The 14720-nt window shown below is 46.6% G+C and overlaps 1 protein-coding gene across 1 annotated transcript; it reads left to right on the plus strand.

The window, feature by feature from the left end:
• Positions 1-430: 430 nt before the first annotated feature.
• On the plus strand, positions 431-13293 carry LOC136638985 (zinc finger protein 107-like). The gene is made up of 6 exons (XM_066613009.1): positions 431-454; positions 949-1005; positions 7674-7800; positions 8386-8589; positions 9965-12030; positions 12634-13293. Exons 1-6 carry the CDS (start codon positions 431-433, stop codon positions 13291-13293), a joined length of 3138 nt encoding a protein of 1045 aa, XP_066469106.1.
• Positions 13294-14720: the final 1427 nt, after the last annotated feature.

The raw sequence follows: 14720 nt of genomic DNA on the forward strand, positions 1-14720 counted from the left end.
ATTCACCCCATTCTGGGTGCTGGGAGAGTTGGGGGTAGCAAGTGGCTGGCTTTGAGTGGATCATGTTCTTCGAATGGGCACCTACCTGTGACTTTGTATGTTCACAGGGTCTAAAGGCTGGGATCCTACGCCTGCTTTCCTGGGAGCCAGCCCCATATTGGACTCAGTGGGACTTACTTCTGAGTAGGCACGCATAGGATTGGGCCCCAAGGCCGGATCCTGTTTTGTTAACATGCATATGGGATGGGGAAGCATGGCTTTCTTTTGTTTGGGGGGGGGAGGGGGGATGAACCTGAATAAAACTTCCCAGCTTGGAAAAGCAACTAGCCCTCTAATAAAAAAAAAATTGCTCTTCTCCTTCCCCAACAGGCTTCATGAGGCCGGTCTCCGGTTTGATTCAAGATCATCCTGAACTCCTGGCAGAAGGGAGATGGCTGTGGTGGAGGCAGTTCAAGTAAGGGAAGCCTAGGGAGCTGCTGGGGGGGGGGAGCAGAAAGACCTTTAAGGAACAAGAGGGGGGGGAGAGGCTTGCTTTGGAGCTGTGGATGAAAAGGAAGGCTTCAGGATTAAGCCGATTCAGATGGGCCAAAACAGAAGAGAGACACCCGCTTTTCACTCTTCCTGTAGAATGTCTAAAGGGCTTCCATCTTTCCAGATGGGAGATGTGTAGGGTTGAGGTAAAGGAAAAGCTCACCCATCTCCCACTGAACTTAGAATAATTGAATGCATTTTAAGCATGCGTCATCATATCTATTTTGTGCTCCACCTTTCATAAATGGTACTCGTTGTGGCTTACCAATCATGTTCTGGTTTTACAACAGCCCTGTAAGGTAGGCCAGTATTGTTAATCCCCTACTGAAGAAAGAGGAGCTGAGGAGATGGTGGTTTGCGTGAGGCCCACCAAATGAGTTGTATATGGTTATGTTTTTATCCTGCTCTTCTTCTAAGATACTTAGGTCAGCCTACATGCTCACCTTCTCTGGTTTATCCTCACAACAGAACCTGGTAAGATACTAACCCAAGGTCACCCAGTAAACCTTGTAGTGAGCTGGAGATTTGAATTTACTCTTGGCAGTCTGGATCCAAAGTAACCACTATACCAAATTGCTGAGAGTGGAAGTGAGAATTTTCCCAACTCCCACTTGAGTAATGTACTCTGTGTCCAGTCTATCTGATCACATTTTTATACTGCCCTTCCTCCAAGGAGCTCAGGGTGGTGTACATAGTTCCTTCCCTCCATTTGTCCTCACAACAACCCTGTGAGGTAGGTGTGGCTGAGAGAGAATTACTGGCCCAGGTCACCCAGGAAGCTTCATGGCTGAGGGGATTTGAAAACTACGTCTTCCAGGTTTGAACCACTATACCATCATAAGAAGAGCCAAAGGCCGATCTAGTCCAGCTGTCTGGTATCTCACAGCAGTCCACCAGATGCCTCAGGGAGCACGCAAGACAACAAGATACCTGCATCTTGTCGTCAGTCCCTTGCACCCTTGTAGCCTACTTCTAAAATCAGGAGGTTTCACATACCAATTATGGCTCAAAACCTGTGATGAACTTTTCTTCTAGAAATCTGTCCAGTCCCCTTTTAAAGGCATCTAGGCCAGGCACCAGTGCTGCATCCTGTGGCAAGGAGTTCCATAGTCTAATTATACGCTGGGTGAAGAAATATTCTGTTTTGTCTGTTCTACTTCAGGCCAGCTCATTTAACACACAGGATGATTACTAGGCTGATATTGAGGTTCCTCATATGCCCTGAACTCATTGGAAGAAGGAGGCAATAGAAATGTGAAATAAGAGCATTGTTTATTAAACAGCTTCTCCTTCGGTTCTGACATTAGAAAGCACATAAGGGAGTCCCATTTGCCACATCTTATATTGCTTCTTTGTAAGAGCTGAATCCACTCTGTGAAAGTTTGGATACTTGAAGTATCAACTGATATTTCAGTAATATTGATATCAATATCAATCAAAACACTTTTACCTGCTTCTATCATTTACCTGCAAAAGCATGCAGACAGGGGCAAGACTGCCATTCTATAGATCAGAAACAGAATTCTCCATTAACTTTATCTGAACTTTAGCAGGCTCCTCTCAGTCTCAGAAGACAAATAACCACCAATTATCTCAAGAATTCTCTGATGGTTTCCTAAAACAAGTTGAGTCTGGAGCCCATGAGGTGGGCACATCCCAGTTCCTTCCAGATTAGCAATCTTCATGCTGTTCCCTCTTTGGAAGGCTGGTAATCCCTAAAGAAAATTTGCTGGTCTCTCAAGACAATTTGGTGGAGGTTGCCAATGTCATTTTTGAATCAGGCTCTTGTACATTTAGCAGTTGTACTTCAAGCAGAAGTTCAACAGGTCAAGCTTCCTCCATCACTGCATCTCCAGGCTGGGGAAATGTATTCTTGCCAAAAGTGTTACTGCCTGTCCTGCAGCTCTTACAGATCCAGGAGTCCAGCCTGGGAAAGAGAACTCTTCTCCCCGCCCAGAGCTGATACAAGCTTTTAGATTGCTGCCTATTATGCAGCAATTAAAAGTACAGTCTATGCCCCTAAAAAAAGAGGCAGTTCTTGGGGAATTTGCAGAGCTCAGGCAATTTCTTGCAGCCCCCAAAGTAGCCTAGTTTTCCTAGCCTCAGGGCATATGGGAGTAGCTGGTACTCTGGGTGTCCCTTGAGACACATCCCCTGGTCCTGCTCTTTATGTTAACCCATTTCTGCCCAGCGCAAAGGTGTACACATTTAATCCCTGTTGTATATATGCAGCACTTAAAGCACTTTAAGTCAGTTCTGAAGACCAAACTTGGACCCTTCAGTTGAATGACTGTTGTTCTTGACAGAGTAGAAACAAGATTGGTGGTTTGTTGAAATCATTCCAGTATTAATGGAGTAATACTTGAATGGAATTCTACTTGTCCTTTAATTTTGTAACTAGAGAAGCATACTCAGATAACTGAACACCTGCTCATTTTCTTCTTTATTGCTGCATATGAAATTGATTGCTTAATTTGATTTTGCATGTTTTAAACAGGAAGTTAGCTTGACAGTTACACAATTTGTATATACTTTGCTCTTGTTCAGGATTTAAAATTTACACACACACACACACACACACACACACACACACACACACACGCACGCACAAATTGTGGTCATTTATTTTAGCAGATTCTGGGACTGAGGTGACTTAAATATAATGCTATAAAGCAGTGGTTCTCAAACTTTTAGCACGAGTACCCACTTTTTAGAATGAGAATCTGTCAGGACCCACTGGAAGTGATGTCATGACCAGAAGTGACATCATCAAGCAGGAAGACAATCTTAGGCTGCAATCCTACCCACACTTACCCAGGAGTAAGTCTCATTTACTGTCATTGTTAAAAGCATATACGTAGTAGCCAGTTAAAAGTACAGATCTATAACGTTTCCCCAAATGCAGTCATGTACCATGGCAGCATCAGGTCTAATACATTAAAAATAAAATATAGAAATGAATGGTGACCCACATGAAATTGGCTTGCAACCCACTTAGTGGGTCCTGACCCACAGTTTGAGAAACACTGCTAAGGAGATAGCAGTGTTTCTAGGAGAGACTAGAAATATCCCTCCCAACTGAAACATTAGAGTAGTCACAATTATGGCAAAATCTCCAGTTGCTCTTAGAACATTAGCCCTGCTGGATCAGATGAAAGGCCCCAGTCCTATCCAACTCTCCAGCACTGATGCAGCTGCAATGCAGTCTCAAGGAATAAACATTCCTTTACCTTGAAGAGGCCTCCATGACTGCCCCTCCATAGCAGGATGCAGCACATGCCCCACTGGTATGGATACATCGGCACTGGAAAATTGGATAGGATTGGCCCCTCAGGTTGCAATCCTGTGCACACGTATACCTGGGAGTAAGTCTCACTGTACCTAATGGTACTTACTTCTGCATATAGGACATACAACTTCCAGTTTTTCATCAAAACTGGAAGTGAAGTTTCTATGTCTTTAAAAGGCAGTAGGAAGTCCTGGGAAGATTTGGTTCAGATTGGGCCAAGTGGCTCAGTGCAGGTGGGGGGGGGGGGGGCCACACTGAGCCAGATCCACAGATGGAAAATCTGTGGACATAAGATTTTGCTCTAAAAGTCCATGAGATCCCATTTCTGGCAGTGGCAGACTCAGGGCCTCTGGGAAGCTCACCTAAGCAGTATCCCTGTTTGTCCCCAGTACAGTGCCTCTGTTACATTTCTGCCCAGCATTGCATATACACAACAGGGATCAAATGGGTACATCTGTGGGCCAGGCAGAACTGGGTTAAAGCCTATTATGCTGATTCTCTTGTACATAAGTCCTACTGGGTTAGGTAAATTCAGATCTCTGGGTAACTAGCAATGGATTGTTAAGGTTCTTTGGCATCATATAGTTTTATAATGGCAAGTTGGAAAAAAAAAAGTTATCCGCATTGATGTTCTTGTATTGCTTGTCTCTCAGCCTCGCTATCCATCCACCTGTAAAACAAGTGTATTTATTGGTGGCCTTTGTGCAGGTCTTTGTATAGCTCTGCTAGAGTTTTTTGTTAGAATTCAGCTCTGATTAGGTGCACAGCATGAACTTAGCTGGAGGGGCAGCAGGAGTGCGCTGGCTAGTCCAGCTGTCCCCTCCCCTCACATTAGTGTGCTCTGTGGCAGTGGCAGACCTCCCTAGCCCCGCGCTCTGGGGCAGAGGTCCGCAAAGGTGCTGTCGCCACTCCCCAGCACAGAAATCTGCCCCCTCACCACTCACCTGAGGCTCAGAGCCTTGCACGACCGCAGGCTAGCTTCCTGAGGCTTCCCCAAGGCTTTAAACTGTGCTTCCGCTTCTCCAGAAGCAGTTTCCGACCCCATCAGGAACCTCAGGGAGGCTTCCTGGGGGCTCGAACCTGGGGCATTTGCCCCATAGAACATAATGGGAGGTCCGCCACTGGTCTGTGGATATGCCCCCTGCTTCCTTTGCACTCAGGTAGGATTTCAGAATGTGAGTAGGCGCTCTCCCCAAATGCCCCTGCCAGCCTCTACTTCTCCTACTCTTTCTCAGCACTCTCTTCCCCTCCACATTTCCTCCTTGTCTCTGTTCCCCCCCCCTCCCCGGGCCTCTGAGAGGAATTTTATCAGGGGGTACTAAGTTTCTTTTGGGCCCCTTTGCAAAGGGGGAAGGGTGGAACAGGGTGGGGGAGGGTGGTGATGGGCAAGCAGAATGGGGGTGGGGGGGGCAGAACAGGGTGAGGGGGAGCGTGGAGACTGGAAAAGTCTTTGGAACCCAGGTCTACCCACTCATGTGGCATTGGCAGCTAGATACAGTAAGATGGAAAAGCAAGCACTCTCCTAAGTCTCTCTAAAACCTTAAAAATCTAGAAAATCATGCAGAAAATTAGCATCATATTTAGGCTCACGCTAGAATGGAAAGTGTCTTGTGCGTACCAAAACGTCCTTCTGTAGTCCTACAGCTGTGTCCCTGAGCTCCTATACGCTCCTTCATGGTTAGTAGATTCCACAAGCCAAAGAGTTACTGTAGCAGGCCAGTAGACTCCCAGAATTGACACTGTGTTAAGGAGTGTCTTGTGAGTATTCCTGAGCCCAGCATATATGGCTTGCCGGTAGCTCAGTAGCTGCAGCCGCACTCTCGCAATAGTGTCCCTGGTGTCCTGTGTGGGCAACAAGTCTGAGTAGATGGTAAAATGTAAGATCCCAGGAAATTTGTGGGCCCCCCTCCTTTGGTTTCTGGGCCCCCTTTTTCACCCTGGGCCCGGGTACAAATGACCTCCTTTACCCCCCTATACTAGGCCCTGCCCCTCCTTTCTTTTCCAATCCAGGGAGTAGCAGTGGTGGGCACCTTCCCTGCGACAACCTACTGCCTGAGACAACCACTTCAGTAGGCCTCATGGATTGGATGGGCTGGCCCTGGCCATAGAGCACGTCAACACAAAGCCAAGGAGCTTGGCTAGCCAGCATTTTCCATTTCCCCCTCTATCTGGGTTCAAGCTGAACAGGGCTTTCTTGATCAGCAATAAATAATTTGAATAGATATTTCCCAGTGTGTGGCTCATACTGTGCTGCAGGTCATTGGTCCTGCCACCATATTGCATCTGGTTCCTCCCACAAGCCACTCTTTTGCACCTGCCTTTGATTGGGGGGGGGGGGTTCTAGTAGAAAAACTACAGGACGACACCAGTCAGTTATGCGAGCCTGAAGTCTTCCCAACTCCTGCTGCGTACAGTTTGCACACACTCGGACCATCTTTCAAAGTTCCTAGTGGTGGCGTAGCTGGAGGGGGGGTGGAGCACCCAGAGCCTCAACCCAGTGGGCAAGCAGCCCCTCCCTTTGGAGCCATTCCTGGGGGGGGGGCAAAACAGAGCCATACGGGCTGAGGCTGGGCCACTGGGCTGAGGCTCCCCACCAGACTGGGTGCTCCGCCCCCCTCCAGCTACACCACCGGTACCTAGCTTACTGCAACTTCTACGAGTGCAGTTTTTCTCTTCGTTGGCTGCCTCTGTGGACCTTTTCCTCCTCAAATCTCTTTGAGCCTGAAAGCCTGAAAAATGCAAGCCTGAAAAATGGGCTCATCAGGTTTTCTTTGTTTTTTTAAAGCCTGTCTAGTGCTTGATATACCATATACTACATACGTGTGTTTTTGGGGACTAGGGTATCTGCATCCTGGAAGATTGTATCTTTGTCAAATGTTTCCTGGTCATTGGCATCCCTGGACATTTGCATCTGGATTTCGTTTTGTGTCTCAATCGTTTGCACCCCATCCCAACTGGGCAACAAACTCCATGTTATATATCCTAAGCCTCTTATCCCCGCCCTAACCATAATCCTACCTTTGCATTAAAAATTTTTTTTTAAAAAAATACATTTTTCATTTGGTGGGCCGCTGTGAGATACAGGAAGCTGGACTAGATGGGCCTATGGCCTGATCCAGTGGGGCTGTTCTTATGTTCTTACGTCTAATATAAATATACATATATTGGGACACAAATGTCTGGAACACAAAAAGAATGGACTTAGTTGGCAACCTTCAGTCTCAGAGGACTATGGTATCGCGCTCTGAGTGGTGGTTCTGGAACAGCGTCTAGTGTGGCTGAAAAGGCCGATTCGGGAGTGACAATCCCTTCCACACTGGGAGCAAGTGCAGTCTGTCCCTGGTCTGCCTCCCTGGCTATGGAGGACACAAGTGTCCATTACTGGGATATATTTGACCAGGATATAGTTGCCCAGGACCTGTTCCAGTTGTCCAGGTCCATAGTTGTTCAGGACCCTGGAATGGTCCTATCGCTGCGTTTTGAGGATTTTTGACCCCTGGGCTACCATACATATAATAATAATAATAATAAAACTTTATTTTTATCCCGCCCTTCTCCCTAACGGGACCCAGGGCGGCTAGATATCTGATATTCTTTGTACATTTTTGTTCCATCTGATCTTCAAGAGTGTCCCTAGCTTTCTCCCAGGCTCATTTTATTCCCACAACAAGCCTGCAAGATAGGCTACTCAGAAGGACTCCAAGTTACCCAGTTAGCTTTGTGCTCACATTTCTCTGGTCCTAGACCAACATGCTAATTATTATGTATGCTGCCCCGTTCATTTGTGGCCAGCACGGCTGGTTCCAAGTAAGGGGCTTCTTTTGTGCTGGTGTTGTGTTGCTTCTTGTTCTAGGTGCCAGAAGCCTTTGTGGAAGTGATAGTGTATTCCAATGAAGGGCAGTATTCCCTTACAGGCCGTCGTCAGAGAGCTTTATACAGAAGTGTCATGCAGGAGAACTACAGGACCGTGTCTACACTGGGTAAGGATTCCACGGCAGTAAATTTCATGCTCATTGCTGGGCTTGTTGGTGATCAAATCAGTGGTGGACCTCCCCAACCCCACGCCCAGGGCTAAGGTCTGTGATGGCGCCCCCCTGTGTGAAAATCTGCCCCCCATCTCACCTGAGACTCATGGAGCTTCACGCGATCCAGAGCTGCATCAGGGAAGCCTCTCTGAAGTTCCCCAACACTATAAATTATATATTATGTTTCTGGAAAACCGGAAGCACAGTTTCCGACCTCGTCGGGAGCTTCCGCGGAGTCCTAAAGGCTTGCGCCTGGGGCATTTGCCCCATCAGAGCTAATGGTGGGTCCGCAACTGGATCAAATGGGGGGCAGCCATTGCCCTTCCTACAATGTAGTTGCATGGTAACAGTGAAATGGGTGCATGCATTCCTAAAGTGTAGGCAGCTTATTTCATCAGCCAAAGTTTATCACAACATCCCACTAAGACCTATAATTGATCCACACTACATGGAAATGCATGAAATAAAATTATGTAGAATAGAGGTAAGCAATTATTATTATTTTTTAAACTTTTAACTTTCCCTTTCTGTTTACTGCAGGGGGGTTTCCTGTTCACACCTCTGAGATTCTCAGTCGCCTGGATCGTGGGGAAGAGGCCTGGGTCCCAGATCTCCAGAGCTCTGAAGACAGCGCAGATGAGGGGCCGGTGAAACCAACATTGAAACGACTGCCAAAGCATTTAGCCTGGTGGGATCGGTATAGAAGCCCAGTGATCTACTGCAGTTCAGACTCCTCCAGTTCAGGTTAGGGTTATCCATGAAAAGTTTGGGATTAAAATTGAAACTAGTTCTTAATCTAAAACAAGACCATGGCTGAGCACTGCTCAGCCAGCAAGACTTTAATGTGCAGTGGAATGGTGTACAGCAGATTCATAAGTTCCAGAGAAGTAACAGCATTTTTGCCCTGAAGGGGCTTCTATATCAGTGGCTATATAATGCTCAGCATTGCACTTGGTTAACACAAAGGCTTCCAGAGTAATCTTTCTACTATGCCACATGACTTGCTGGTGTCTTGAATTCATCTGTTAAGACATTTTTGCCCAAAGTTGCATATGCACAACAGGGGTCAAATGTATATACCTGTGGACTGGGCAGAAATGGGTTAAACCTCTGCTCTGGGTATTGGAATTGGAGATAGGACTTTTTCTGTGGTGGCACCCAGTTTAGGATGTGTGGTTGCATCCTTCCCAGGCACACCTATCAGGCATATACATATACTGTTAGGCACCAACTTAGAGCCATTTTTATTTACCCAAGCTTTTAACAGCCTAATTCTAACCCACGTTCCATCACTGATGCAGCCACAATCCCACCCCCAAGTAAGGAAACTGACATTCCATCACCTTGAAGAGACCTCCATGATTGCCTCCACCACCACCACAGGAAGCGGTGTTCAGCGCATTGGCATGGTTGCATCAGTGCTGGAAAGTTGGTTAGGACTGGGCTGTAAGTGGAATTTAATTGATATGCTTGTTTATAACTTGCCTGCTGTCCTGTTGACTGCTGTTTGGGAATCCTGCCAATAGGATTGGGATTGCCCAGAAAAGGATATTGTGGAACTAGGAAAGGGTGGCCAACATTTTTGGGGCATGAGTTGGAGTACCTTCCCAACAAGAAAAAGACTGTAATGATTGTGGAAAGAAGGCCACTAAAGGGCCTTCTTTCTGTAAAATTATGTGTCTGTAAAATTATGTGTGGTGTGGAAAAAGTGGCAAGAGTTGTTTTTTTTTTCCCCTCTCCCATAATACTAGAAATTAGGGTCTTCCAATGAAATTGCCTGGCAGGAGATTCAGGACAAATATGAAAGAAAATACTTCCTCAAACAGTACATGATTAAGGAATTCACTGCTATGGTGATATGCATATGGTGATGGCCATTGGTTTTAAAAAGGTATTAGGCAAATTCATGGAGGAAAGATGCTCCTGAGCTTCCAGAGCCATCTGGTTGGCTGCTGTGAAAAATAATGCTGGTGTTTGGTCTGATCCATCAAAATTCGCATGCTTCAATTTCACCCCTTGCCTTTCCCCTTCTCCCCTCCTGTACTGAATTTGTTTATTTCTTTTCCCAACTCTGATCATGACCCACTTAGGTATATAATCTTCCTTTTGTTGCCTGTAGATGATGAACCTGAGAGTGAAGCTGAAGTAGTAAATCCCCAGCGTGGAGGCCCCAGGCTTCACAGAAACTCATTAGCCAGTTCTAAAGGGAGTCTCAGGCCCTGTAAGAATTGGCTCCAGATGAAGAAATATTCACGAAGCCAGGTTGCAAAGATAAAGAGTAATCTCGCTGAAGCGGGTGACGTAAATGTGAGCACAGCCAAAGAGAGGACTTCAGAGGTGCAGCACTGGAATGCCTGCCCTGACTGCGGCCAGTCCTTCAAGTCAAAATTGTCCCTTTCCAATCACCAGAGAATTCACTTTAGAGAGGCTCCCTATAAATGTGCTATCTGTGGAGAAAGGTTCAGAGCCAAAAAAGTCCTTGCTAGCCATTACAGAAGGCATGCAGAAGAAAAGGGTTATAAACATCCCAGCAGTGAGAAATGGGCTACGAAGGTTGTCCCAGTAGACAGGCCTCATAAGTGTCCTGAGTGTGAGAAGTGCTTTCACCTGAAGAAGGAACTTCTGAAGCATCAAAGGAGACATGCAGCAAAGGGGCCCCAAAGGAGCCATGCAACAGAAGGGCCGCATAAGTGTCCTGCGTGTGGGAAAGGCTTCTCTCGAAAAGAACATCTCACCAGACACCAAAAAATCCACACAAGGCAGGTCGCTGACAAAATTCCCAAGGGGCAAGAAGAAGCAAGAATGGAAACTTCAAGCGGTGCTCCTGAAAAGAAGCCCTCTAGAGCACCTGTCTGTAAAAGAACTGTCACGTCGGACATTGGTGACACTAGACACCAGATAATTCACACAGATCTCTACAAATGCCAATTTTGTGGGAAAAGTCTGCGGGCCAAAATTATGCTAATTGAACATGAGAGAACCCACACAGAAAAGAGGCCCTATAAATGTTCCTGGTGCAAGAAAAGTTTCTATTATAAGCAGCGTTTGCAGAACCATGAGAAAACCCACAGGAGACAGGCAGATTACAAACGTCCCAAGAGGGTGAGGCGGTTGAGCACAAGGAGTTCTACCTCTTATTTCGGAACGCTCCGCGCAGCAGAACATCCTTCTAGGGGCCGTATCGCTAGGAAAGTTATCACTCGCAGCTTGTACCTTGCTCAGCACCGAAAAATCCATGTAGAGAAAAAGCTCCATAAGTGTCAATATTGTGGAAAATGCTTAAGTTCAAATGATGGACTTACAAATCATGAGAGAATCCACAGAGGGGAGAAACCCTTTAGATGTGACGAGTGTGGGAATTGTTTCCGTCAAAAGCACCACCTCGTCAAGCACCTGGAAACCCACATAAAACAGAAACCATATACGCACGTCGAGCATGCAAGAAGATTGAAGGTGAAAGGTCCCCTCACTGTGCCGAACAGAACAAGCGAAGGATGCAAGCCATATAAAGGCCTGACCCTTAGGGATGTGACTCGCAACTCATACCTCACTAGGCACCCAAAAATGCCCATAAAAAGTAGCCTCTTTAAATGTCAGTATTGTGGGAAGAGCACACAAACAAAGAGCTCATTGCTCAATCATGAGAGAATCCACAAGGGAAGGAAGCCTTATCAATGTTTGGAATGTGGGAAAAAGTTCTCTCAAAAGAACTATCTTGGATGCCACCAGAGAGGCCACATGAGGAAAAAAATCTCTAAATCCTCTGATTCTGACCAAAAAATTACCACAAAATATTCTCCCCTCACCCATAGGAGCCCCCACAGAGAAAAGCTGCCATATATATGTCTTAAATGTGGGAAATGCTTTTCTGATAGTTACCACCTCAAGAGACATCAAAAGATCCACTCAGGAGCAAAGCCCTTCAGCTGTGCCACGTGTGGCAAAGCCTTCATTCAAACATGGCATCTGAGGAGACACGAGAAGATCCACCTGAAAGAAACACACCACAAACAGCCTGAGGTAAACTGTGCATTTTCTCGTTCCACAAATGACCACTTCTCTGTGGAGAAGGGTCCTGTAAACATCAAGCCACAGGTGGCGTCAAGCACAATTAAACGGAAAACTTCCCTGAACATGAAGGAGGGAGAACCAGGGCCTCTGGCAGCATTAATGAAAGGATCTGAGGTAAGAGTTTCTCAAAGTTCTAAGCGAGGAGAAACGCGCATTAATGCACAAGCAGAATTGCAGGTGTTTGTATCCAAAAAATCCAAAGGAAAGGCTCAGCAGAACCAGAGGGTTGTCAGACAGTTGGTAAAATTGAGAAGAGAGCTGACAAGGAAAGACAGTGCTCTTCAGCATTTCAGGCAAGCGAATCACTCCCTCCGTCAACCGGTTCAGCCAAGAAAGTGTTCCGGAAAAGCATACGTCCTTCAAAGCTGCGAGAAGAAAAGGGGCTGTGCCGGTCAGCGGTTGGGATTGCAGAGAATGACAACAAGGACATCTAAGAGAGAGACCCAGCTGACAGGCAGGCAGGCCAGATCTTGCTTCTGTCAACTGGAGAAACCAGAGATAACACCAGGGAGAAAATCCAAAAGCCCTCAGACCTGCAGGAAGGTAAATACTTGCAAGAGTCCTCAAAATAAGCCACATGTGACTATTTCCTCTAAGTTGCCTAAAAATACTCCAAAGTTTTGTAAGCCAGTAAGTCCCTGCCTTGGTCAGCCATCTCAGAGCATGTTCTTGCCAGGACTTCTAGCTGCAAATGAACTCAAAAGCTCCGCTCTTCAGAACTTGGGGGCGATCTCTTTCAGTCCGCAAAAACGAAAAAGATTCATTTTAATGGAGGTAAAACGAACTTCCTCAGCATCAGGAAAAGCCTCTCCAGGGGACCTCAAGAAAGGAAGAGAATGCCCGAGAACAATATTGAGAGACCCCCAAAGCAAAGCTCCGAAGAAAAAGGTCATCACTAATCAGGAACGATCAGAACAAATGCAGGCGAAGCATATCTGTACTGTGTGTAAGAAATCCTTCAGGAGCCGAGGAAACCTTCTGATACATGAGAAAAACCACACAGGGAACAGACCCTTTCTCTGTTTTTACTGTGGGAAAAGTTTCTACAACATATCGACCCTTCGTGTTCATGTGAGAATCCACACAGGAGAGAAGCCGTTCAAATGCTCCGAGTGCCCGTTTCGTTGCAACGTGAGTTCTAATCTCAGCAGGCACAAGAGAACCCATGTCCGAGAGAGGCCGCACCCTTGCCTACAGTGCGGGAAAAGGTTCTGGTTCAACCACAGCCTTCAGATTCATTCGAGAATCCACAACAAGAAAGAGCCGCACAAGTGTTGTGACTGTGGGCGGGTTTTCACACATGAGAATTTCCTCAAGCTGCACCGGCGATACAAACACCATTCGGGAGTGGAATTGCCCCAGTCAGGTGAGAAATAGCACCTTCTGATGAGTCTGGCCTTAGCAAAAATTCCTAGTGTATATGATCGTTCAACTCTCCTTACCACTCTGTCCTGAGAGTAGACTGAACAAGGTCATGCCATCCCACTGACCCAGTGCTTTCCCCTCTTCTTCCATGTGACCAGAGGATCATGGGTGGCCTTCACAGACCAGCCAGAGTCCTTCCTGACCCTGTTTTCCAGATCATCACCTTGCCTTGCTCTCCAGCAAATTCTTACTGCATCCAGAAGCTGAATCAGACCTGTGTTATTTGCTCTTGCTTCTCTCCAACAGCACCACCGATCTAGGATGGGCCATCAAAACTATCCTCCCTCCCCAGTACTGTTGAAAATGAAAGATCAACAGTGGCAAGCAAATATGAGCGAAGCACTTTAATGAAGATATGACCTCCTCAATCCTAAAACGAAATGAGGAGGGTTGGATGGGACAATATCTCCCCACTTTCTGTGTAGGCTTTCTGTCCCAGAAAGCCTGCATCATATGACTCTTTTCCACACGCAGAGGGTGCCATGCTCCAGACATAGAGTAAACGTGGGGTCATTCTTATGTATCAATGCCTTGACTAATGCGACTTAATAGGCCTCTGATAATGATTTCTTTCTTAATGTAGGATCTTTTGCTTTATTCTGAACTTTGTGTTTCTTATTGTCCTGAGGAATTTAGGGCCTGATCCTGAACTTGGCACACTGGCTTGCAGTGTTGCAAATGCATCATAAGGCACACCTGCGACACTTACCACCCGGCCAGTGCAGGTAATGGCTCAGTGCGAGCTCAAGCTGAGTCAGCACTGAGCAGAGGACAGGCGACCACTTCCCGGAGCTCTGGGTGAGCATTGGGCAGCAGAGGGGGTGTGGGGGTGGCATTCCAGGGTGAGGAGGAAGGCAGGGAGAAGGTGTGGTGGAGAGGGAGGGAGCGGGACCGGTGGAGCTCAGCTCCCCTGAATCCAGAGCCCTGCGTCAGGCCTCTTGGTTACTCTACACCGGCTAAATAGCCGGGCAGAGTTGAGTAGCCCCATTCTGGGGCATTTTACCTTACATGGGAGAAGGGAACAAATGTCCCCCTTCCCCTTAGGATGCCAAGGCAGCTATTTTGGCACTGAGGCAGCCCAGTGCGCTGGGCAGCTCAGTATTGGGTTGTTACTCCCTAATAGTTTCTGTGCCCCATAAATAAAACTTCTATTGTAACTTCTTATATAATAAAGTCTCTTTTATCAATAAAATTTAAACTGCTGTCTTTTTAATCCTGATCTTTTTGGGGGGGGGGCATCTGTCACACAAAAGTGTGTGGTTTATTTAACTGGCCATTTTGTCCTTTACCAGTGGACAGCCAGGTCCCTTAGAAATAAGGTACATCATCAGATGGTGGTGGTGGCTATATGATAACCAGACTGTTTCCTGCCTTTGAAG

The sequence above is a fragment of the Tiliqua scincoides genome, chromosome 2 (assembly GCF_035046505.1).
Source record: "Tiliqua scincoides isolate rTilSci1 chromosome 2, rTilSci1.hap2, whole genome shotgun sequence".
Taxonomy (NCBI): domain Eukaryota; kingdom Metazoa; phylum Chordata; class Lepidosauria; order Squamata; family Scincidae; genus Tiliqua; species Tiliqua scincoides.

Bases quoted from the DNA above. Each gene is read 5' to 3' on its own strand.
- LOC136638985 (XM_066613009.1), top strand. From the start codon at position 431: ATGGCTGTGGTGGAGGCAGTTCAA. The intron at 7,801-8,385 runs GTAAGGATTCCA...TGTTTACTGCAG, and splicing joins CAGGACCGTGTCTACACTGG to GGGGGTTTCCTGTTCACACC. The intron at 8,590-9,964 runs GTTAGGGTTATC...TGTTGCCTGTAG, and splicing joins TTCAGACTCCTCCAGTTCAG to ATGATGAACCTGAGAGTGAA.